Source organism: Ictalurus furcatus, chromosome 8, assembly GCF_023375685.1.
Source record: "Ictalurus furcatus strain D&B chromosome 8, Billie_1.0, whole genome shotgun sequence".
Taxonomy (NCBI): Eukaryota; Metazoa; Chordata; class Actinopteri; order Siluriformes; family Ictaluridae; genus Ictalurus; species Ictalurus furcatus.
Genome location: NC_071262.1, coordinates 7,396,023 through 7,420,950, shown reverse-complemented (window position 1 = coordinate 7,420,950; position 24,928 = coordinate 7,396,023). Strand labels below are relative to the sequence as shown.

The 24,928-nt window shown below is 39.6% G+C and overlaps 1 protein-coding gene across 2 annotated transcripts in view; it reads right to left on the bottom strand.

Annotated features, from left to right (window-relative positions):
• gria1a (glutamate receptor, ionotropic, AMPA 1a) overlaps window positions 1-24,928 on the bottom strand; it is a 158,755-nt gene that overhangs the window by 68,627 nt on the left and 65,200 nt on the right. For both annotated transcript variants that reach the window (XM_053630476.1, XM_053630477.1), the window contains exons 4-5: window positions 13,233-13,417; window positions 11,257-11,310 (exon numbers count right to left, since the gene is read on the bottom strand). In XM_053630476.1, the coding sequence (XP_053486451.1) occupies window positions 11,257-11,310; window positions 13,233-13,417 (239 nt within the window). The remainder of the gene's footprint in view (window positions 1-11,256; window positions 11,311-13,232; window positions 13,418-24,928) is intronic.

The window sequence follows — 24,928 nt, the reverse complement described above, 5'->3', positions numbered from 1 at the left end:
CAGTGGAGGGAGATGAAGAGGGGTGCGACATGGGTTCTCTTGGGCTGGTTGAAGACGAGGCATGCTGCTGCATTGTGAATCACTGAAGGAGTTGACAGAGCTGGCCGGGAGGCCCGAGAGTAGTGTGTTGCAGTAGTCCAGTTTTGAGATATGAGCCTGGACTAGTGGCTGTGAAGCCTGTTCGGTGAGGTAGGGTCTGATTTTCTTGATGATAATAAACAAAACAAAAATATTTTTATGAATTTGTAACCTACCTGAATCAGGTGATCAGTTACAATGCAGAGAATAACAGAATAACATACTGATTTAAAAAAAACAATAAAATATCTACAATATAATTTTTTTTTATAAATTTCATCACGTAAGCCAGCTAGTTATTTGTAGGTGTCACAAATCCCTTACGTTTCCCATGGTGACCCTGTCGTTATTTTAATACAATTAAGACCATTACATACTGAAAGCATTTCTAAAGCACATTTTGCTGAAGGTGAAACAGCAGGTAGTATTGCTGCCTCACAGATCCAGGGTCCCCGGTGTAAATCCTGAGTCCAAGGTTTGCTTGGAGATTCTGTACATAGTCCCCCGAGTCTGTATGGATTTCTTGGGGGTTCTCCAGTTTCCTATAGCCTCCAAAAAGCATGCCAGTCGTTTAATTGGCTACCTAGATATACAGTGCATCCAGAAAGTATTCACAGCGCTTCACTTTTTCCACATTTTGTTATGTTACAGCCTTATTCCAAAATGGATTAAAAATTCATTATTTTCCTCAAAATTCTACAATACCCCATAATGACAATGTGAAATGTGAAAGTTTGTTTGAAATCTTTGCAAATTTATTAAAAATAAAAAAAACAAACAAAAAAAGCACATGTACATAAGTATTCACAGCCTTTGCTCAATACTTTGTTGAAGCACCTTTGACACCAATTGCAGCCTCAAGTCTTTTTGAGTATGATGCTACAAGCTTGGCACACCTATTTTTGGACAGTTTCTCCCATTCTTCTTTGGAGGACCTCTCAAGCTCTATCAGGTTGGATGGGGAGCGTCGGTGCACAGCCATTTTCAGATCTCTCCTGAGATGTTCAATCGGGTTCAAGTCTGGGCTCTGGCTGGGCCACTCAAGGACATTCACAGAGTTGTCCTGTAGCCGCTTCTTTGTTATCTTGGCTGTGTGCTTAGGGTCGTTGTCCTTTTGGAAGATGAACCTTCGCCCCAGTCTGAGGTCCAGCGTGCTCTGGAGCAGGTTTTCATCAAGGATCTCTGTACATTGCTGCATTCATCTTTCCCTCGATCCTGACTAGTCTCCCAGTTCCTGCCGCTGAAAAACATCCCCACAGCATGATGTTTCCACCACCACCATGCTTCACTGTAGGGATGGTATTGGCCAGATGATGACTGGTGCCTGGTTTCCTCCAGACATGACGCTTGCCATTCAGGCCAAAGAGTTCAATCTTTGTCTTGTTCTTGGTCTGAGAGTCCTTCAGGTGCCTTTTGGCAAACTCCAGACGGGCTGTCATGTGCCTTTTACTGAGGAGTGGCTTCTGTCTGGCCACTCTACCATACAGGCCTGATTGGTGGAGTGCTGCAGCGATGGTTGTTCTTCTGGAAGGTTCTCCTCTCTCCACAGAGACACGCTGGAGCTCTGTCAGAGTGACAATCGGGTTTTTGTTCACCTCCCTGACTAAGGCCCTTCTACCCAGATTGCTCAGTTTGGCCGGGCGGCCAGCTTTAGGAAGAGTCCTGGTGGTTCCAAACTTCTTCCATTTACAGATAATGGAGGCCACGGTGCTCATTGGGACCTTCAATGCTGCAAAAATATTTTTGTGCCCTTCTGTTCCTCAATACAATCCTGTCTCAGAGGTCTACAGACAATTCCTTGGACTTCATGGCTTGGTTTGTGCTCTGACATGCATTGTTAACTGTGGGACCTTATATATACACAGGTGTGTGCCTTTCCAAATCATGTCCAATCAACTGAATTTACCACAGGTGGACTCCAATCAAATTGTAGAAACATCTCAAGGATGATCAGTGGAAACAGGATGCACCTGAGCTCAATTTTAAGTGTCATGGCAAAGGCTGTGAATACTTGTACATGTGCTTTTTTGTTTTTTATTTTTTATAAATTTGCAAAGATTTCAAACAAACTTCTTTCACTTTGTCATTATGGGTATTGTTTGTAGAATTTTGAGGAAAATAATGAATTTAATCCATTTTGGAATAAGGCTGTAACATAACAAAATGTGGGAAAAGTGAAGCGCTGTGAATACTTTCCGGATGCACTGTAAATAAGTGTGTGAATGCATGTGCACTGGCGGCCCTTCCAGACTTGAATATTTCCATTTTAAACAATGTTAACACTTTTTTAGTGAACACAGTTTTTTGTGTGTTCTTTTTCACTTTTTTTTTTTTTCCGTATATCCACAGAATTCCATTAAAATCTTACACTTAAATCACTATTTTATATATCCCATTATATATCCTATGCATGTATGTACAATCTTGTCTATTTGGGGTATTCATTTATACTGAAAGTTTATTTTTTGTGCTGTGTATTTTTTGTATTTGCATTTGTATATTTTGTTTAGTACAGTACATGTTATACAGTATCAGTTAGGCTTCCACAAGATTTTCACTGTGCAGTTTTCCATGCGTCAACTGTGCAAATGACAAATAAAAAACTTTAACTTTGATTGTGTAGCCTCTGCATCCATACCAAAGTTATACTTGACCCATATATTCTACTTAAACAGAAAATTAGTAGCTTATACCAATTTCCTGTTGTTTTTACTATGATTGTTGATTTTGAACTGCTGTCTGTTGTCTGCTGTCTGTTGTCTGCTGTCTGTTGTTCACACTTGTATTGTAGCTCATTTGATTTCTATCAAATCTTGGGGCAGCACAGTGGAGAAGGCTTTAGAACACAAAGATAGGTTTTAGGCTGGAGCTTTAAAAAAAACAAAACAGTTTGGGCAGTGTAATCTAAATCTAAAAATGCTAATCTTTTTCATTTACTTAAGGTTGCTCATCAAACAAATGTCAGTCCTTAGCCTTTGCAAAGTCTGAGAATTTAATAGAGAGGAAAAACAGACAGCATGTCTGCAGAGGTTGCTGGTGATCTGTTTTTAATCCCTCTGTGATTGATCTAATCAGCTTGGCAACATGGCTCTGGAATACAGTATCCCATGGGCTTGCAACCTGGGTTCCCAACTTCTTAACAGCAGTGTTGAATTACATACGTGTGATCCATGGCTGCAGTCACTGTGAGAGAGATGGATTTACATAGTCTCATGTTCACAACTTTATCCCCCATGGTCATCCCCCGACTGTTCTTCACACCCTCAGGACCTTCCACCCCAGTCAGTGACTGTGCTTGTTCTGAAAATAATTTGCTCAGTGCATACTGGCTTGCTACGGATTGAAACTTGATGCTTGGATAACATAACACCTGTCTGGAATTGAAGGAGATCAGATTTATATTCATGTATACTACAATTTAGCTAAGGTATTTAGTAAAACAGAACTGAAGAACCCCAAGACTGCACCACAGATTGAAAGGTGAACTTCCCAAAACATAAGCAATGGATGAAGTTCTTCTGCTCGAGAATATCTGAGTATATATGTAGCCCTTGACATCCCCAACCATTGCAGGGTTCCAGTCATAAGGAAGGAGTTTTTAATCCAGGTATCCATACAGAACTCAGTGCTAGTAAAATAACAATCTTTTGATAGCCCAATGCCTTTGGAACATGACAAACATGGTAGCTAAGTATTGCAGCTAAAGTTTTGGTTTTTACCACAAATTAATTTCAGCTCTGTAGCTATTTCCCTTTATCTCCCTGCTGAAAGGCCCCCGCTAAAGCCCTAAAGCTGAATGAATCAGTGGTAGCTGTCTTTTGGGCATTGCAGAACTGCCTCGCTAGTACCCCCATTCTAAAGTATCTAAACACTATGTTACAAATTTTAGTTGAGTTTGGTGTATCCAATAACAAAAATGTCCCCAGATAAAAATTATGATGTTGGTATTCATAAGCTTCTTGCAAGTAATGCTACCTTAACGGGATGATGGCACTAGCCTATGTTAGCACTACCCTAGAGATCTGGCTCAAAGAACACAGTCAGAATCAAATTCTGGTGATCATACATGGAGTAGGGTTATGATCTTTGCCAGGTACATATAAAATCAAAAACTCCCAGACATATCCATTATTATAGTTTAACACATACAACTGTCATAACTGTTACCTACTGTCATGTAATATTGGAGAAGGACTAGAGACTATGATTCCCATCAGTCACTACGCCTAGTCACATGTCTTATATCACGTGTTTCACATTTTGGCTCATTAGCACTGGTGCATATATAGTCACGTTTGGCACTGCACTAGTTGTCTTGTGTTGTTTGGTCTGTCAATCTGTATCACTTTATGCTCGTCCTTGTTTCAGGTAAGTCTTGTTTTGCGTTTTGTTTGGTACAATATTAAATAATTCACTTCTGTTCTGCATTTGCATCCATCTCTACCTACAAACATGACAGAATGCAAGACATTATAAAATGGATACAGCAGACTTTTTCAGCATCCAAGAGGCCCTTTTTAAAAGGGAAAAACCGAGGTGGGAGAAGGAAGGGAGATTCTCCCTGATCAAAGCCAATCGGGAATGGCTCAACGTTATGAACTCCCTCAGGGTGTATATAAAGAAGGAGCCTTCCAACCAGTCTGAAACCATCTCCCACTCTCCCTGCCCCAGTAAGGACGTCAATCTGCCTCCCTCCCCTGCTGTGGATCTCATTCAGCCTGCTGAATCAATGGAGAATGTCGTTCAGCCTCCCTGCTTGACTGAGGACGCTGCTTAGCATCCCCATTCAGCATCCCTGTTCAGCTGATGATGTTTCTCTGCCTCCCAGTGCAGCCAAGAGCTCCACTTTACTTCCCTGCTCTGCCTCAGACATCACTATGCCAGGCTCCTCTTCAGACATCGCTCCGCGTTCCTATTCCACTGAGGACGTCGCTCTGCCATCCTGCTCGGCTGAGGACGTCGCTCTGCCATCCTGCTCGGCTGAGGACGTCGCTCTGCCATCCTGCTCGGCTGAGGATGTCGCTCCTTTTCTTTGCTTTATGCCATATGTCGCTCCCCCTTCCTTCGCAGAGAGCATCGCTCCTCCCTCTTGCCGAATGGAGAACTTTGCTCCCCCTCTGGTCTCATGGAGAACTTCGATTACTTCTTGCCCTAGGTGAATTTTTTTTTTCTGACCTACTTATTGATTGGCTCACATGTCCCTTCCATATTATCTGCAATAGGAAAATGGATATGCAGATGTGAACATGGGCTGCACACTGTGGCATCACTCTGGTCCACCCAAAGGTCACAGTATTCTAATTAGTGGTTATCATTTGCAGTTACTGTCGATAAGTATTAGTTCTACACAGCACTTGTTATCTATCAGTTATATATTTGTTTGCCGAAAGACACTGTACCAGTCTAGTTGTAAGGTGTTATTAGTTGTGGAAGTTTTGAGCTGTGTTCTGTAATCTAATCTGTTCACATTGTGTGTTCTTAACCTTGGACATTCTACTGACCTTTGCTTTGTATTACCCTTCTGAATTCCCTATGTGAACCTAATTGAATGGACTGTGTTACGATATTAGATACTGACTAGGACTTATCCAAATAACCAGATAAAGATTGGCCTATGTATATGCACATATGTTTGTGACAGTGAGGTATAAATTCATCTGGAGGAAGTGATGAATGTGAATTAGCCTTTGTACAGTACAACGGAAGTTGACAGCTTGACTGCAAACAAAATTTCTGCTATTTTTCATGATAAAAATGCAGATGAGCACTTCAGGTAGCATCATTATGTCTTGATGCCAAAGAACAATTCTCTCTTAGTGTGCTTCTAAAGAATTCTCTACAGGTTACCAATTACCATGTCTTAAGGAACAAAAGGCAACTTAATTGCTTCAACAAGGCACAGTGGCGGTCCTAGACCATTTGGTGCCCTAGGAGAGATTCATCCCCCCGATACGCTCATACTCAATATTTTATTTACTTCAATAATAACAATAATTAAATAATTAAAAATAAATAAATAACAACCGTGGATAGGCAAACCCACAAGAAAAAATCTAAACACAAATTTACCTTATTATATGCTCAATACAAAGCAAGTACAAAGATTTTTTTTTAAATAAATAAAAATACAAAATAACAATGCAGGATATAGTAAACAAGCATAAAATATTTCTTTTTGAAATATCTTAAACAATAGAGTCTTAATTAAAAGTAGAATAACAGAAAGATGATGCATATTAGGAAAAAGAAGGCTAATAGCCTTCTAAGGAAATAGTCTACTAAGCTTAATGTCAAATTGATATTAAATGCAACCTATAGTAATAAAACATTATTTCCTTTGTCATTTTATTTATATTTTATGAATTTATTATAATATTTTATTTTATATTAAATGATTTATTTAAAACTAAGCACATTTTCTGTCTTTACATTTTATTAGGTTTTTTTGTTTGTTTATCAGTTCCTTTTAGATTGGTTCCCCAAGTACAGTGTTGCCATGTCTGCTGAGAATACTGTGTTTTGGGGGGATTAAATCAAAACATAAAAACTGGAGTTTACTTTTCTAGTGATATCTGGCAACCATGAGCTTAAATGAAGTGAATTGTCTATTAGAGTTAGTTAAGAGAGTGAAGGGAGAGCGTACTGTATATTTCCAGACTGAACAGTTGCTACTCTTGATTAGGATTGGTGAGGAATTATTTAATAATGGAGTTTGAATTACACCCAACCTTGTGCGTTAGCATTATTATTATTATTATTATTATTATTAAATTGTATACAATTTACTGGCCCCAACGCCGCTGTGGCTACACGAGCATGTCACAGTCGCAGGTCCAGGTCATTTTGCATGATCAATAAAAGATCACGGTTTGAGAGATCGGCAAGTTGAGAGAAGCAGATGAGGTAGAGTGTTACTCTTGTCATCATAATGGCTTCTATGCAGTATTTGCACACTTGTTTGTATGACTGAGGTGTTGAAAAACAGTGTGAAAGTAACTGTTGCGCATTTTGGAGTTTTTATTCCGATTGTATTATGATTATTATTATGATGACGATTATTATTATTATTTTTATTATTATTATTATTATTATTATTATTATTATTATTATTAACTTCAAACAGGTCACTCGCACTGGTGCGCCTAAATATTTTTCACACTCAGACAAAGTACTTTTCAGTTGCAAATGTGACTGAAATGGTCGCACTGTAGAGCCCTGTGGATTGACCGGTCAGTGGATTGGACCGGCCCTGACAAGGCAATTAATGTGATCTGTAATGAAATAGCAATACTAGGAAGGGAAATCACCAACCCTTCTCTTTTTTCATGTTTGTCAGTGTAAGTGAAAAAAGACAGCGTGAGCTAAGAAGGGACAGAATGAGAGATAGACAGAGATGAACAGGGAGAAATAGGAGTGAGAGTTTGGTCTGCAAGACTATTTTTATGTGTGGTGATTGTACTAGCCTCACTGAGAGTGATTTGCTCTCTGACCTCTTAAAGTGTTGTTCCCCAGGAGAAGCAGCATGCCATCATGTCCCTGGGAATATCTCTCTAACACAGCCTCACACACGTACTCAGGACACAGTAACAACACTGCCACTACCCCTGGGCAAACATAAGCAAACTAATGGCAGCAGGTCTAAGTAAAACACATCCCAAGCCCCCTACCACACTATTCAGACTTTCCACATCACTGCACTCATAAAACCACCCTGTCCTCCTAGCAGAATCTCTCAGGGAAGTGAAACATTTTTATCTTATCTGAGATGAAGATTCGGGAAATTATCATGAGCTGTTTACAAAGATGGACAAAAAGGGGGAGCCAGAGAAAACTTTAGTACTCAACAACGAAGCTCATTAACAAACACATCACCACAAAAAGGTCTAATAAAAGGATGAAAAAGACATCAGACACGTGCCACAATGAACATAGACATTAGTGACCACTGCTCATATTGTAGTGCAGGATTTAATCATCTGATTTTTAACAGAAATTATAGCAAGGATTAAGGTAAGAATTAGAGAGCCATCAAGTCTGCAGTTTTGACAGGGCTCAAGGAGAATGCAACAGTAAAGCACAGAACAGCAGGTAAACTTGCATGGTGAATCATAGCTCCAGGAGGCTTGGCAAAACGAATCTGGAGGAGAACTGAGTCACTTCAGATCTCACTGATTAGAATGATGCATTGCTTTTTTAAACTGCTGCCACTGTAGACACCTTTTGATTAATAATCTTTTCCCTTGCTGCGACAATCAGTAAGAGGTAATCTTCTTCTAATCTTCTAAAATTCTTTATTGTGCTGCATGTCCCTGACTCCTTTCCTCTATATGAGTTATGAGCAAGTGAGTTAGGAATGGAACAATACAGTGATAAGGCTGCATCCACTTTGGTTTATAGGTGAAATGTAAAAAAATAAAATAAAATGCACCTTTAAATATTTTACAGTATCTATAAAACATGGTAATTTAAATTGTTTTCACTTTTGTAAGTTCATTGCACCATGGCCTAAATATTGCAGAAATCAAGGAAAATAAACTTCAGCAGAATCAAAAGTTCTTATTGGCATTTATAAACATATATAAACATGGCATTTCCACTTCACCTTTGCAAAATATTATTAGTTCATCTGCATTATTGAGCCAGTTTCCATTGCTTGCCATATTTGATTCTTGTTATGACCTTTGCCTGTGGAATTAACGATTCTTTGGATTATCCTTTGTTTTGTATGCCTGGTCTTTTGGTTACAGAACTTTATCTGCCTGCACCTCGACTACGTCTCACTCCCTGCCGATTTGGATTGTTTGTTTGTGTATTTTCAATAAAACTTCCTGCGCATGGATCCTAAAACTGTCTCCATGGCCTGTTTGTCACAATTATGTCACAACAATATTATATCCTGGTTACGTGTATGCAGCCTATTAAGAAAAAACATACAGTACCAAGCAACAATGATAGAAATCAGAAAACTGTACTCCTACATTATTTCAACATACTACCAAAGGCTAAGAATAAATTAACTTAACATTTAGAAATCTATCAAAATACATAAAGTCCATCATAAAAATATTCTGCCATTCAAAGTATTTTCCATAGGTAGTTTCTCGAAGCACTCAATGTTTGACCTTTGAAAAAAATATCGTGAAATCCAAAACCCATGGTAATGTGTTGTGCAGTTTAGTTAAAAAAAATATTACACCCCTAATTTGAATACACTGAATAAACTAGTTGAAGTTGGAAGCACTCAATTGTCTAGAATATTTTGCTGTACACTGTAGAATTAAGGTATCCTTTCACTGGAACTAAGAGGTATAGCCTAAACTTGTTCCAGCATGACATTGTCCCTGTGCACAAAATGAGGTCCATGGAGGCCTGGTTTGCCAAAGTTGATGTGAAAGAATTCTAGGCTTCAACAAGCCCTGACCTCATTTATGCATGCCCCATGCAGAGGTTAAATCCCCTCCATGGCAAATTCCATGAACAAGCACTGGCATATTAATACCACAGTTACAGTCTCAATTTAAAATATACCTGCAAGTGGCAATCTGTGGGGTCCAAGCACTCCTTGCAAATAGCAACCCCAGTGGGCAGTTTTTGCCAAGACACATAGAATAATAAAGATACCATAGATTAACATACTTATCAAATTTTGTGATGACAGCTTTGTGAAATGTGTGAAAGTAATTATTAAAAATCCAGTTACAGATCAGCAGTTCAATGTAGCAGACTAAATTTTAGCTTGGACTTTTGGTTCCTGAGAAATATCTATCAAGTTTGGTTCAAATCCATATCACTAATCATGAATTACAACTATTTGAGTAAACCAACTCTGCATCCTTAGAATTACCTGATGTGTGGCAGCTGTATTGTTTATAAATCTCAACATGTTTTTGATCATTATTAAGGTTCATGTGCTCCTAAGTAGTTTGACATCAGTTTTGTCAAGATTGGACAAACCTAGTACTAGCTAGCATAAGTTGGTTTTCCACAAACATGAATAACACCTCCAGTGACCAATTTCAATGAGATTGCATGAAATATTAGAGGGTCCATACCTGAACCTGTCACGTATTCCTCGTAATGAAGATTAGAACGGATGCAAATGCAGATAAGGGTTAAATGAGAGAGAGACAGGCAGACAAATCCAAAACACGAGACAATAGTGAGGTCAAGAAACAGGCAAAGGGTCAGGTGATTGGCAAACTGGCATAAACAGGGCAAGGCTAGAATCGAGAATAAGAATCGAGAATAAGAATCGAGAATAAGAATCGAGAATAAGAATCGAGAATAAGAATCGAGAATAAGAATCGAGAATAAGAATCGAGAACCATGAAACAAAACGAGGAACAGGGTATAATCACTTGATACAGTGGTAACACTAATACTTCACAAAGACAGTTAGAAAACAGTCTCTTTATACTGTGGAATGAGTGTGTGAAATTGGATGCAGGTGTGCTTGATTAGAATGAATGAGTGTTCTGGGAATTGCAGTCCATGGCGGCCATGTTTGTAGGCTGCAGTGCAGGATGGGAAATGTAGTCACTGGTTTGCTGTGATATGACAGAACCTACCAAGTTTTGTGACAGAGCTCAATCTTAATCCTGTCAAATGCCTGATTAAAGCAGGTTGCTGATAGCAGTCATGCTTATTAAGTAATTAGGTCACCATCAAAAATCCACATACAGATTAACACATAGATAGACCATACCAAATTTCAGCTCGATTGGACTTATGGTTCCTGAAAAAGAGTTATCTGAGACATGTGGCGGCCATATTGTTTAGACATTTAAGATATTTTCGATAATTTTTGAGGATCACATTCTGCTGAGTAGTTGTGAAGTTGTGAAGATAGCCCAAAAATCCTAGGACTTGTTAGCAAAAGTAGGTTGTGTATATTATGCAAATTAGCAAAAAAATCTAAGTGGTATAATAGGTATAATAGGGTTCCAGCACCTTTAGTGTTTGGACCCCTAATTATTTCAACATTACTGAGACATTACAGACAAGCTCTATGCTGCTCACTTTTCACCAATTAGAGGTGGCCACTGAATGACTTCAGAATAATTGCAATGTTCGAAATGCTCACTTTGTGACTTTCTGTTCATTTCCTGTCCAGTTACATGCTCTTTTGTACAAACAGATGAATGTGAACTTTTACAGACGTATGCGTTTTATACTTACCAGGTTTACCAGTATGTAGTGATAGCTTTTACGGTTTTTTCCCAGGTCTACAATCTACAAGAGATAACAGAGTAAAACATAATTGCGTTTCAAAAGGTACACACTGGAGGCATTTAACAGTAGTTAAGAACAATTAACTGTAGTCATTAACAGTTGGTCAGTGCAGTAAAATGAATGAATGAATAAACAACCAACTAAATAATTATTGTCCAATAATCAAGATCAAGGAAAAAATGGATTTCACTCAAGTGAACTTGAATGCAAAAGAATGGTAAGGGCTAAGGGTAAATTAAGTCAGACCACATATTCTTGTGCTAGTGAGAATCCCTATGCATTATTTGAAACATTGGTTTTGCTAATGCTAATATAAGTTAATATAATTAACACAATTTAATATAACAACAAAGCTATTTTACATACTTTTACATTTATTTCAAAACTTAAAAAAAAAAAAAACATTTGGATTTGAGGGACACTGTGCTATCTCTTGAGAGCCCCATACAATTCAAACAAAATAAAGCAGTGCCATTTTAGTCAAAATCTTCAAACACATCCTACTGAGTGCAATAGCTAGAAATGCTTCTTAAGATGTCATAGAAATGCATTCATTTTCACAAAGAAGGACAGGAATGATTGAAAGATCTCTATTGTTAGATAGAAACAGGAAGAATAACAAAGCTAGTTAAACACAGAGGGCACCAGTGCTGGAAAAGTATGAGTCATGCAGTAATGGAGGAGGAGCACATTAACATTCCAAACCCTTCAATCTGCCCTGTTTGCTTTGCTGACTCACTTACTAAGCAGTCAAGTGAGCAGAGCCATAATATGCTTAAATTTGTATCACTGCACAAGGGTGGGTATGTAAGAAAGAGAGTGATAAGCAGAGAATGTGTGTATGCATGTTAATTTGAATGCCTATATTAGCACACACACGTGTGTGTGTGTGTGTGTGTGTGCGTGTGTGTGCGTGCGCATGTGTACTGGAAAGAAGAAAGAGAAAACGTGTGCTTGTGTGTGTATGTGAGAACAGAGAATTACTGTCTCTTTTTTTTTTTGCAATGGTTTGACATCCAAAGATGATTGCTACTCTGTGCCCTTAGTGGTGAAGAATGTACACATGGTGGTGTCTGGATCCACCTCAACCTTGACCAGGATAAAGTGGTTACTGAAGATGAATTAATAAATAAATGAATACATAGAAGCTGAGCCAATCCTAACCCTGTTGTCTTTAAGATAACGTTATGAGAGCATATGCTAGCTTGAGGGCATAACAGACAGTGGCATTAGTTATTAATAATGACCTCAGCAGAAAGCTTTCACTTCAGGCCACCTCCAGGATAAACAGCCAAGTCCAACTTGAAACTCTAACTGACTTAAAAGAAAATTTCTCCCTATAATGACCGTGATAGAGTGTTAATCTATCAAAAGAAAATTACAGAAACTGCACAATAACCAGGCAGAGAGTACTGGTCAACCGATCGTACTGCATCACAAAAGAAAAAGAGGAAAGGATTGGGAAAAAAATCCCCAGAAGGTGAGTAGTTATTAATTACAGTTTCAGGAAGCTTCCTACTTCTCTAACTAGCACTTATCTGATAACCATAGCCAGTGGATCTTTGTGAACGCTTTGAATTGCATTTTAAATTAGCATCCAGGCCTGCCAGTGCACAATAAGATGATGGTTAGAGTGAGTGGATTACAAAAATAAATAAATAAAATAATTCAAAAAATTTAATTCATTCTTTAATTCTTTAAATGATAATCCTTTATTAGTAAAATTAAGCAGTTTTGTGATGCGCAGCAATGGGCCACATAAAGGAACAGCACAGTGGCATTTTACTTGTTGCAATTATCCTTTTTTTTTTTAAGTCCACTTCAGCAAGTAACTAAGAAGACCACTTCAACAAATGACTAAGGTGGTAGATATGTCCCTTTTCCTACTACAAGGAGACAAGGAGGAGGAAATGACTGATTACCTTCTTTAGGATGGAGCTGAGGCGCTCCAGCTCACAATCAATTATGATCTGGCCTTCCTTCCTCTTGTCTAGGTCCTGAAAGACTTTGAGGAACGATGCCTCAGTCATGGTCTCCACATTCACTGAAGTCACCAGCCAGTTCCGCTCTGCTGCTGTGTCCAGAACCTTCTGCAGAACGATAAGTCCTTTAAAAGCAGAAAGAGGCAAGCATTCTTTAGAGAGACACATATGCACACTGGAAAACACAGCATGACAAATAGTCACATTATAGTGTAAGAAAAATGATACAAAATAAAACAAAAAAGGAAAGAAGGGAATAGAGCTGAACACTGACCCCCACTTTCACATGTTAATCAAATAACAATTGTCTTTATCGCTTAACCTTAAGATATTTTGTTCAAAAAATTTACAAAAATAATCTGCTTTCATGGATATCAAACAATTGCAAACACAACACTGGTTTATAAAAAATACCTTTGTTAAATATAGATGTGCAACAATTATTGGCACCACTATCAATTCATATGAGAAAAATATATTTGAAGTATATTCACATTGATATTTTACATTTTTTTAATTACACTTGGGTGACTAGGAACAGGAAATTGTTCAACCATGACTTATATGAGGTAACACATAAGTCAAATTCCCTTAGTCATTCATAACACGAAGGAATATACAGTATCTCACAAAAGTGAGTACACCCCTCACATTCTTGTAAATATTTGATTATATCTTTTAATGTGATAACACTGAAGAAATGACACTTTGCTACAATGTAAAGTAGTGAGTGTACAGCTTGTATAACAGTGTAAATTTGCTGTCCCCTCAAAATAACTCAACACACAGCCATTAATGTCTAAACCGTTGGCAACAAAAGTGAGTACACCCCTAAGTGAAAATGTCCAAATTGGGCCCAAAGTGTCAATATTTTGTGTAGCCACCAGCTATTTTCCAGCACTGCCTTAACCCTCTTGGGCATGGAGTTCACCAGAGCTTCACAGGCTGCCACTGGAGTCCTCTTCCACTCCTCCATGATGACATCATGGAGCTGGTGGATGTTAGAGACCTTGTGCTCCTCCACCTTCCATTTGAGGATGCCCCACAGATGCTCAATAGAGTTTAGGTCTGGAGACATGCTTGGCCAGTCCATCACCTTCACCCTCAGCTTCATTAGCAAGGCAGTGGTTGTCTTGGAGGTGTGTTTGGGGTCGTTATCATGCTGGAATACTGCCCTGCGGCCATGCTCTGCTTCAGTATGTCACAGTACACAGTACTCTGCTTGTCTTCAGCAAACTGTTTGCGGGCTTTCTTTTGCATCATCTTTAGAAGAGGCTTCCTTCTGGGATGACAGCCATGCAGACCATTGATTCAGTGTGCAGCATATGGTCTGAGCACCGACAGGCTGACCCCCCACCCCTTCAACCTCTGCAGCAATTCTGGCAGCACTCATACGTCTATTTCCCAAAGACAACCTCTGGATATGACGCTGAGCACATGAACTCAACCTCTTTGGTCAACCATGGCGAGGCCTGTTCTGAGTGGAATCTGTCCTGTTAAACCGCTGTATGGTCTTGGCCACCATGCTGCAGCTCAGTGTCAGGGTCTTGGCAATCTTCTTATAGCCTAGGCCATCTTTATGTAGAGCAACAATTCTTTTTTTCAGATCCTCAGACAGTTCTTTGCCATGAGGTGCCATGTTGAACTTCCAGTGACCAGTATGAGGGAGTGTGAGAGCGATGACACTAAATTTAACACACCTGCTCTCCATTCAGACCTGAGATTGTAGTAAAGTGTAATTTCTTCAGTGTTGTCACATGAAAAGATATAATCAAATATTTACAAAAATGTGAGGGGTGTACTCATTTTTGTGAGATACTGTATCTGTGATGTGTGGCAAAATGTTGTTGAGCTTCACAAAATTGGATGTGGCTATAAGAAAATAGCAAAAGCATTGAAAATGCCTTTCCACCATCATTGCAATAATTAAGAAGTTTCAGTTAACAGAAAATGTTATGAATCAATCTGGAATTGAAAGTGTGTCTGTATTGTCTCAACACATTGTGAAGAGGATGGTTCAAGTGCCCAAAAAATCTCCAATGATCACAGCTGGAGAATTGCAGAGGCTAGTTGTATCTTGTGGTCAGAAAATCTCCAAAACTACAATCTGAAGTCACCTACATCACCACAAGTTGTCTGGAAGGGTTTCAAGAAAAAAAGCCTCTACTCTCATCCAAAAGCAAACTCGAGCATCTTCAGTTTGCCAGACACTACTGTAACTGTAACAAATGGGATCGGGTTCAGATGAAACCAAAAGAGAGCTTTTTGGCAATAAACACCAGAGGTAGTTTTGGTGCACACAGGGAGGTAGCCATATGGAAAAGTACCTCATGTCCATGGTTAAATATGGTGGTGGTTTTGGGGCTGTTTTTCTGCCAGAGGACCTGGACATTCTGTTAGGATACATGGCATCATGGACTCTATCAAATATCAACACATATTAAATGAAAACATGAGTGCCTTTGCCAGAAAGCTTAAAATGGGCCGTGGTTGGATCTTCCAGCAGCACAATTATCCAAAACATACATCAAAATCAACACAAAAATAGTTTACTGTCCACAAAATCAAGGTCATGCCATGGCCATCCCAGAAGAGGAGAGTCCACCAGTGTGGACCTCAAATTTGAAGGATCTGGAGAAATTATTTATGTAGGAATGGTCTAAGATCCCTTGCCATGTATTCTCCAACCTCATCAGGCATTATAGGAGAAGACTCAGAGTTATCTTGGCAAAGGGAGGTAGCACAAATATTGACTAAAAGGGTGTCAATAATTGGTGCACACTTATGTTTAATAAAGATATTTTTTGATAAACCTGTGTTTTGTTTGCAATTGTTTGATATCCAAACAAAAGATCAAAAGGTTAAACAATAAAGACAATTTTTCACAGCCTTCTTTGCTCATATTTACCAAGGGTGCCAATATTAGTGGAGGGCACTCTATGTATATTTTTAATGCATAATAAATCCATTAAAAAATGAATAAATGCATCTGCAGAGAATAGGATTGTATCATGTATCAAGTACAGCATGTAGAACCAATAAACAATTTATAGGGCCATTTTTATCTTGACTAGCACTAAACAAGAGTAGCCTACCCTATAAAGAGACACACAGGAGCCAATACTGTATGTGATGTCAAAATTCACATTGGTGTCACATGCAAACACACACAGAGACCTCTCCACAAACAAGCATTTCCTTAAAGGGCTTAAAATAACCCAGAAATGGTGCAGGGCTGTATCTAAGCAACAGGAGGTTGGTAATATGGATTCCTGCAATATGGTTCCTCTTAGTCACAGAGAGTTAATGGCCCTATAGCCCTAGCCCTTTAGAGCTTCCAGAGAATAAAACCATCAGTAAGTCATAGAGACATACATCAAAAGCAGATCCTTTACAATATCCCAGCAGACACATGATCTCATCCTGAGGACAGGGCAATAAAAAAGCTGACAGAGAAAGTGATGAAAAAGAGGGAAAGAGAGGAAGCTTCTTCATCTGTAGTTCTCACTCTCTGTCTTAAACATAGCCTGCAATATGCAGTTTAAATGAGTTTTACATTGAAAGCCAGTGACAGGTGATGCTATTATAGGCCCACCGCAGCTGATTGGATGTTGGGGATGGAGGTGGCATACCTGGTGCTGACAGCTGGTTCAAACTCAACGTACATGAGAATAAAAAGTGCTCAGCGATTCATCTACTATTCTTGGACAAGAAGTGATTTAGGGATTTCCTCCAGTGCAAAAATAAATGGTCATGTAGGCTCTGTGTAATATATTCCCACAGAGACAGTGGGAATATACAGTATGTGCAGAGTGCATTTATTTACGCTGTTCAAATAATCTTGGCCAGACATCAAAGTGAAGGTCAGAGCAAAGGTAGATGTGACCAAGGAACATTCATCCTCCCTTGGAAAAAAAATGAAAATGAAAAAGCAGTACTAAAATGATCATTTCTGATAACCTCAGCATTTACAGATGGCTGACAAATTAAAGAAAAAAATAGTGGCTCTTTTTTACTGTGGGGGTCATTTTGTTGGCATCATTTGGGTCTACTTGGCCCCTTAGAGGGAAGGGTCATCATGAATCAATACAAAGTTATTCTAACTAATACCTGTAATGAGACTATCCTGGAGACAAAACTATTCTGGTTTATGGGTGCAATGTTTGCATCAACAGGGCACAAGAGCTTACTGAATGGTTTGATGAGTATAAAATGACGTATATCACAAAGATCTTAAACCAGTGGAACGCCTGTGGGGATAAAATCACCAACTGAGGGATTATCTTTAGGAAGAACAGTGTTCATCTCACCTGTTTAGTTCCAGAGACTTTTAGAGTCTAGCAAACATGCATTGAATGTGTTCTATCAGCTGATGGTGGCCCAAACCTTAATAACCCACTTTATTTTGTCTTTATCTTTTTTTGGAACAGCAAGTAATTTGTGTTTGACATAAAATGAATATGAAAATATAGAATTTCAGCTTTCATTTCCCGATTTTTACATCTAGATGTGTTAAACAACTTAGAACATGGCATATTGGTAGCAGACCACCCAATTAAAGTATTAAAGTAAATAACACTTAATATTTGGTTGCATGTCCCTAGCTTGCAATAACTGTATCAAGCCAGCGAGCCACTGGCATCACCAAATTATTGGATTCTTCTAGATGCTTTTCTAGACTAGTACCACAGCCTCTTTCAGTTGTTGTTTATTTTAGGGGCTTTCTCCCTCCAGTCAGGAAGTGAAATGTATGCTCAATTGGGTTTAGATTTGGAGATTGACTTGACCAGTATAAAACCTTCAACTTATTTGCCCTAATGAAATACTTTTGTGTATTGTGTTGGCAGAGTTTTTTGTCTTACTGCATTATGAAGTTCCTCCCAATTAGATTGGATGAATTTCTCTGTAAATTAGCAGAGAAAATGTTTTTGTAGACCTATAAATTCATTCTGCTTTTACCATCATGGGTTACATCAATACAGATTAATGGCCCGTTCCAGCCATTGCAGCCATGCAAACCCAAGCCAATGACTAAACCTCCACCGTGCTTGACCAATGAGCTTGTATGTTTTGAATCATGAGCAGATCATCTCCGAATTTCCTTGTGAATTCCAATTTGGCTTTCCGATTCTTACTGCTGAATTGATGGTTTGCATCTTGTGGTATGGCCTCTATATTTCTGCTCTCAAAGTCTCCTTCGAACAGTGGATTGTGATACCTTCACCCCTGCCCTGGGGAGGTGGTTGGTGATGTGACTGACTGTTGTTTTTGGATTTTTCTTCACAGCTCTCACAATGGTTCTGTCATCACCTGCTGTTGTTTTCCTTGGCTGACCTGTTCGTTGTCCGGTTCTTAGTATACCATTGGGTTCTTTCTTTTCAGGACATTCTAAATTGTTGTACTGGCTATGTCCAGTGCTTGTGCAATGGCTCGGATCAAGTTCCTTCTTTTCTCAACTTCAAAATGGCTTGCTTTCCTAGACAGCACTCTTCATTTTTAAAAACAAATTCAGTCTTCACAGCCAAAACCCAGGGTTCAAACCAAGAGTAGACATTCTGAGTTATTAATTGTTTAAACAAGAAAATTAACAGGGCACACCTGGGCTATAAGAACCACCGGTCAGTCACATGTTCCAATATTTTTGACACACATATACACACACAATTGTGACTTTAACTAGGTCACAGGGAATTTAAAATTTGATACTGCAAAGTTAAAATAATGCAGCATGCACAATAGGCTCACTCTAATGCTAGCTAATTAAATAGATAATGAAGTAAACACATCTACAAAATGATTCTGAAAGATATAGCTAGCTTTTAACTCAGATCAGCCCTCAAAAATCTGTTACAACTGCAAAACCTACAAATAGTAAAGTCAAAATCGTTTATTATCATGTGTACAGTACCATGTACAAAGTACAATGAAAAACTTTCTTGAATGCTGCTCGACAGACTATAGACAAGACAGGAATAAAATACGTGCATCACTTCTATGTACACAAGTGTACATGTGTGCAGAAATTACAAAAATGTACAAGTATTACAGAAAAATAACAATTGTTTGACAATAAGACAATAGTGACAATACAATAAGGCACAAAGTGACAGTGACATTATTGCTATTATAAAGTGTCTTATCACATTGGGGTAGAAACTATTCCAAATTGCGTAGTACGTGTTCGAATAGTGCTGAGTCATTTGCCAGCAGGTAGAAAAAAGAAAAGTGCCTGTGCAGGGTGACTGTGGTCGTTCATGATGCACTCTGTCTTTCTGAGGAACCATGTAGTGTATATGTCTCAACTGCTGGTAACTATATAGCAATGATTTTCTGAGCTGTTTTAACAACCCTTTGTAGAGCTTTCCTTTACATTATGGAGCACCTGCCATACCAGAATGCAATACACCCTCTAAGGACAGACTCCACTGCACTTCTGTAAAAAGTGGTGAGGACTGTAGTGGACATCCAGGCTTTCTTAAGACGCCTGAAGAAATAAAGTTGTTGGTGAGCCTTTTTAATGATGGATGATGTGTGCTCAGTCCAAGTGGGTCTAGAAGTGAGGTTGACCCCTAGGAATCTGAAGCTGTTGACCCTCTCTATTGTCCCCTCTGATGGGTGTGTGTACCTTATCCTGTTTCATAAATTCAATCACCAGCTCCTTAGTTTTTACTGCCATTAAGAAACAGGTTGTTGCTCTGGCACCATTATCCCAAGAACCTCACCTCCTCTCTGTAGGCTGTCTCGTCATCGTTGGTGATCAGACCCACAATGGTGGTATCGTCAACAAACTTAATTATAGTGCTGGAGCTGTGAACAGCCACACAATCATATGTAAACAATGAATACAGCACCGGGCTCAGAACACATCCCTGTGGAATGCCAGTGTTGAGGGTCAGAATGGAGGAGGTTTTACTGCCAATCCGCATGTGCTGGGGTCTGTTCGTGAGGAAATCCAGGATCCAGTTGCACAATGTGACATGGAGCTATAATCCGCTATATTATAATTATATAATATAGCATTATAGAATTTGTCATCTGTCATTTGTCAGAATTTGTTGTCATCTGTAATTTGTCTACCTTTCACATAAATGTTTGTTAAAGCATAGCAATGCTGCATATTTACTTGAGTTTCTGTTGTTTCTTTCGAGAACATGCAATGTTATAGGAATAGGCTACTCTACATGCGTGTCAGATTTGTCAGATTCTAAACACCACACCTAAAGTTTTTAGATCATCAGCTGAAATTAGCTTTCATTGTAATGCCCATTGTTAGGCTTTTTGACATGGTCCTTATTACTATAAATTAAAAAAAGGCATATTTAATCAATTTCTATTTATAAAAGTGCTAGATTTGACACTTCATTGTAGGCAGTTCTAATCTTTTTTACAAGTACATTTAAAAATCTTTTTGTACAACTTCCATCCCTTTTTCTCGTATAACATTTATATGTGCTTTTTGAAAATCTCATTCCAGGCCCCTTATTTCCAGTGAAGGGAAATTGTAATGCTACATCATACAAAGACATTCTACACAGTTATGTGCTTAGAAATTTTTGGCACTATTTTGGGGTGTTGTACATCACTTTTGTTGCCAGCGGTTTAGACATTAATGGCTGTATGTTGAGTTATTTTGAGGGGACAGCAAATTTACACTGTTATACAAGCTGTACACTCACTACTTTACATTGTAGCAAAGTGTCATTTTTTCATTGTTGTCACATGAAAAGATATAATCAAATATTTACACAAATGTGAGGGGTGTACTCACTTTTGTGAGATACTGTAGCTGTGATGTGTGGCAAAATGTTGTTGAGCTTCACAAAATGGGAAGTGGCTATAAGAAAATAGCAAAAGCATTGAAAATGCCTTTCCACCATCAGGGCAATAATTTAGAAGTTTCAGTTAACAGAAAATGTTATGAATCAATCTGGAATTGAAAGTGTGTCTGTATAGTCTCAACACACTGTGAAGAGGATGGTTAGAGTGCCCAAAAAATCTCCAAGGATCACAGCTGGAGAATTGCAGAAGCTAGTTGTATCTTGGGGTCAGAAAGTCTGTACTTGAGAAAATATATATTAGGTCTATTTTGTCACTTGCCAGTACATGAAAATGTTTGCCTCTGAATTTCTATTGTTAATGTAGGGGAACGAGAAGACCAAGATCGAGACTCTCAGTTTATAACTTTTTTGGTAGACCGTAGCTATACTGGGGTTAGAGCACTGAGAAAATGGAGACTAAGCTAAAATTAGTTTAACATTTTAGAAAAGAAAGTGAGCTAGTTGGCCACTGAGTAACTTTGTGTTTATGGCTCAGAAAATGTGGAATTGACATCTTAAAAACATTATATACCAGTAAGGTAGCTAATCATTCTGTAATGTAACAATAAGCAGCATGTCATTGTGTTCAAAACGAAAACTGAAATAAAAAAGCTTCAAGTTTGCTCTTTTATTGTTCGGTAGTAATTATTTAGCGTTTGTAGGAGTTTCTTTAGAAACTTGGCATTATCCCAGCTGTTTCTGTGATTGCCTTGCTTCAAAACAGGCACACACACACACAAAAAAGATTTATAAATCCAAGGGCACAGACAAGCTGCACTGAGCAGAATGCAGCGAAGAAGCAAAAAAACAAAACAAAACATATTGCAGTATAAATAATCTGTCACAATTATTTAAAAAAATATTAAAATGTCCATTAATATACCGATTTTGGGTGTTATTTTAATTTAATTTTGAAATGAGCTTAAAACATTTGGTGAAGATAAAATACAAGAAAAAGTCAAATGCAAAATTGCACAAAAGAATTGTGCAAAGAATAAATGGGCAAACACAGCATAGGCAATCTGCAGTAAGGCTAAGAATTTACGCAATCATTAAGAGACACAAGACATCACAAAGTTACTTAGAAAATTTATATACGGTAAAGTGAAAATGTGAAGATTTCTGAGTGAAGTTTTCTGAAGAGTTTCTGCTACAGTTCTGGAGATTCTAGATCTCTGCTGGTAATGTAATGTCCTGGGCTGGGGTTACAGCTTAGTACTGGATTGCAAGCAGAAAGTACCAACTTCTTAAAGACTGAATAATATAAATATAAAATTAAATATGTCTATGCATATTTTTTTTAATATGTAAAAAGAATTTAATTTAAGCAAACAATGGACAATAAAACCAACCAGTGATAGTTGAATGGAAGCGCTAAAGAATTCTACAACCAATCAGTAAATTGCAGTTCCTATTATGAAATCATAAGGGTTGAGCATTAAAACATGGGGTCTCATCATTGTGGCATAACGTCTGGGTTACGCATGGAACCCTGTTCCCTGAGAAGGGAATGAGACGTTGCGTTTAGCATAACACTATGGGAGCGCCCTTGCACTCATGACTGGCACCTGAAGCTTGTGTAAAATCATGCCTCCATTTATAGGCCTGCCATGATCAGGTGACATGGCAATTAAGCGCGTCGCATGATATATATGGCACTTGTGAACCACGCCGTCAACCTCTATTATCTGAAGCGAAGACGCAAATCACAGGCCTGTCCTGGTATGACAAAGCTACGTAATGTCTCGTTCCCTTCTCAGGGAACAGTGTTACATGCGTAACCCAGATGTTCCCTTTTAAAGGGAACTCGACATTGTGTTTAGCATAACACTATGGGAACGAGAATACCCACTCTGTCATACCGAGGGTACGGCCTATTCAAAAAGACCCAAGCCCGAGGGTCACTGCAAGACACTCAAGCCCGGAGTGGAATGACAAATGAATGTGTGTGGCGTAGACCACCCTGCAGCAGCACACACATCTTGTAAGGATACCCCTTTGGACAAAGCCTTTGAGGAGGCGACCGCCCTTGTGGAATGAGCCCTTATGCCCAGAGGCGTAGCGAGATCGCGCACCTCATAAGCAATAGAGATTGCTTCCACTGTCAAATTAGAGATGCGCTGCTTTGACACAGCATCACCTCTACTGTCGCCACCAAAGCAGACCAGCAGCTGCTCCAACTTACGCCACTGGCCGGAGCGGTGAACGTAAGTACAGAGAGCCCTTAATGTAGGCACTTTAGGAATATAATCCGGCCTTGGATACAGGAAGGCCTTGGCTAATCCAGGTGCAAAGTCAAGGCAGGAAGGGGCAACAGAGAGAGCTTGTAGATCTCCTACTCGCTTCAGAGATGTCAGGGCCAGCAGAAGAGCTACCTTTGGAGTCAGAAGCTTCTCAGAGGCTGACTCTAAGGGTTCAAATGGGGCCCCTGAGAGACCTTCCAGGACCACAGAAAGGTCCCAGGAAGATACGAGCGACCTGCAGATGGGCTTCAGCCGCCTGACACCATGCATGAACCTCGAAGTTAGAGGATGTTGCCCAACAGAGTCTCCATCAACAGGGGTGTGGCTGGCCGAAATGGTGGCCACATAAACCCTGATTGTAGAAGGAGCCAACCCCGCTGAGAAACGTCCTTGTAAGAACTCCAGGACTGTAGCTATTGCGCAGTTCACTGGGTCTAGCTGACGTCACACCACAAGACAAAAAGCCGTCACTTGAGCACATACAATTTCCTTGTGGATGGTGCTCTAGTGTTTAACATGGTCTCTATAACCTCAGTTGTGAGACCAGAATCTATGAGCTGGTGCCCCTCAGGGCAGACCCACAGTTTCCATAGTTCCGTCCGAGGGTGATAAATCAGCCCTCCGGCTTGAGACAGTAGATCCCTGTCGATTGGAATCTCCCAAGGAGTGCCATCGAGCAGGGATATTATCTCCGAGAACCATATTCAAGCTGGCCAATAAGGTGCTACTTGCAGCAGACGTATACGGTCTTGGAAAACTCTCACTACAACTTGTGGGATCAGAGCGATTGGGGGAAAAGCATATAGACGTGACCTCGGCCACATGCGCACCATGGCGTCCAGCCCCAATGGTGCGGGAGGAGTGAGGGCAAACCACAGCGGGCAGTGTGTTGTCTCTTCGGAGGCGAACACATCCACTTCCGCTCCGACGAACCTCTGCCATATGGACTCCCCAACTTGTGGATGGAGCCTCCAACCCCCAGGCCTCAGCCCCTGCCTTGACAGGATGTCTGCCCCCACATTCTGGCTGCCCGGAATGTACAGTGCACTCATTGACAAGAACTTTCCCAGAGAAGGATTAGTTGTGCCTACCTGAACAGGGGGCGCGAACGTAACCCTCCCTGGTGGTTGATATATGAGACCACCGCTGTGTTAACTGTCACAACTAACACATGGTGACTCTCTTAACTGAGAAAGAAAAAAATTCAGTGCTAGGAATACGGCCTGCATTTCTAGGTGATTTATATGCCACTCCAGATGAGGGCTGCTCCAAAGACCATGAGCTGGACAGTCATCTAAGACACCCCTAGAGTGTGACCCGAGGATAGAAACTGGGGACACCTCCAAATACTCAGAGCACATAGGCATTGCTGTGTGACACTGATTACTCTCAGAGGTTTCATCATCAGATGAAACCCCTGACTTTTCAGCCACCACTGAAACGGTCTCATGTGCAATAGGCCCAATGGTATGACGTTGGCTGCTGCTGCCATAAGGCCCAACAGTCTCTCGTAAAGACTGGAGGGGATGCCCAGACCCAGCTTTATCTTGCTCAATGTCGATAAGATCAATCCTAT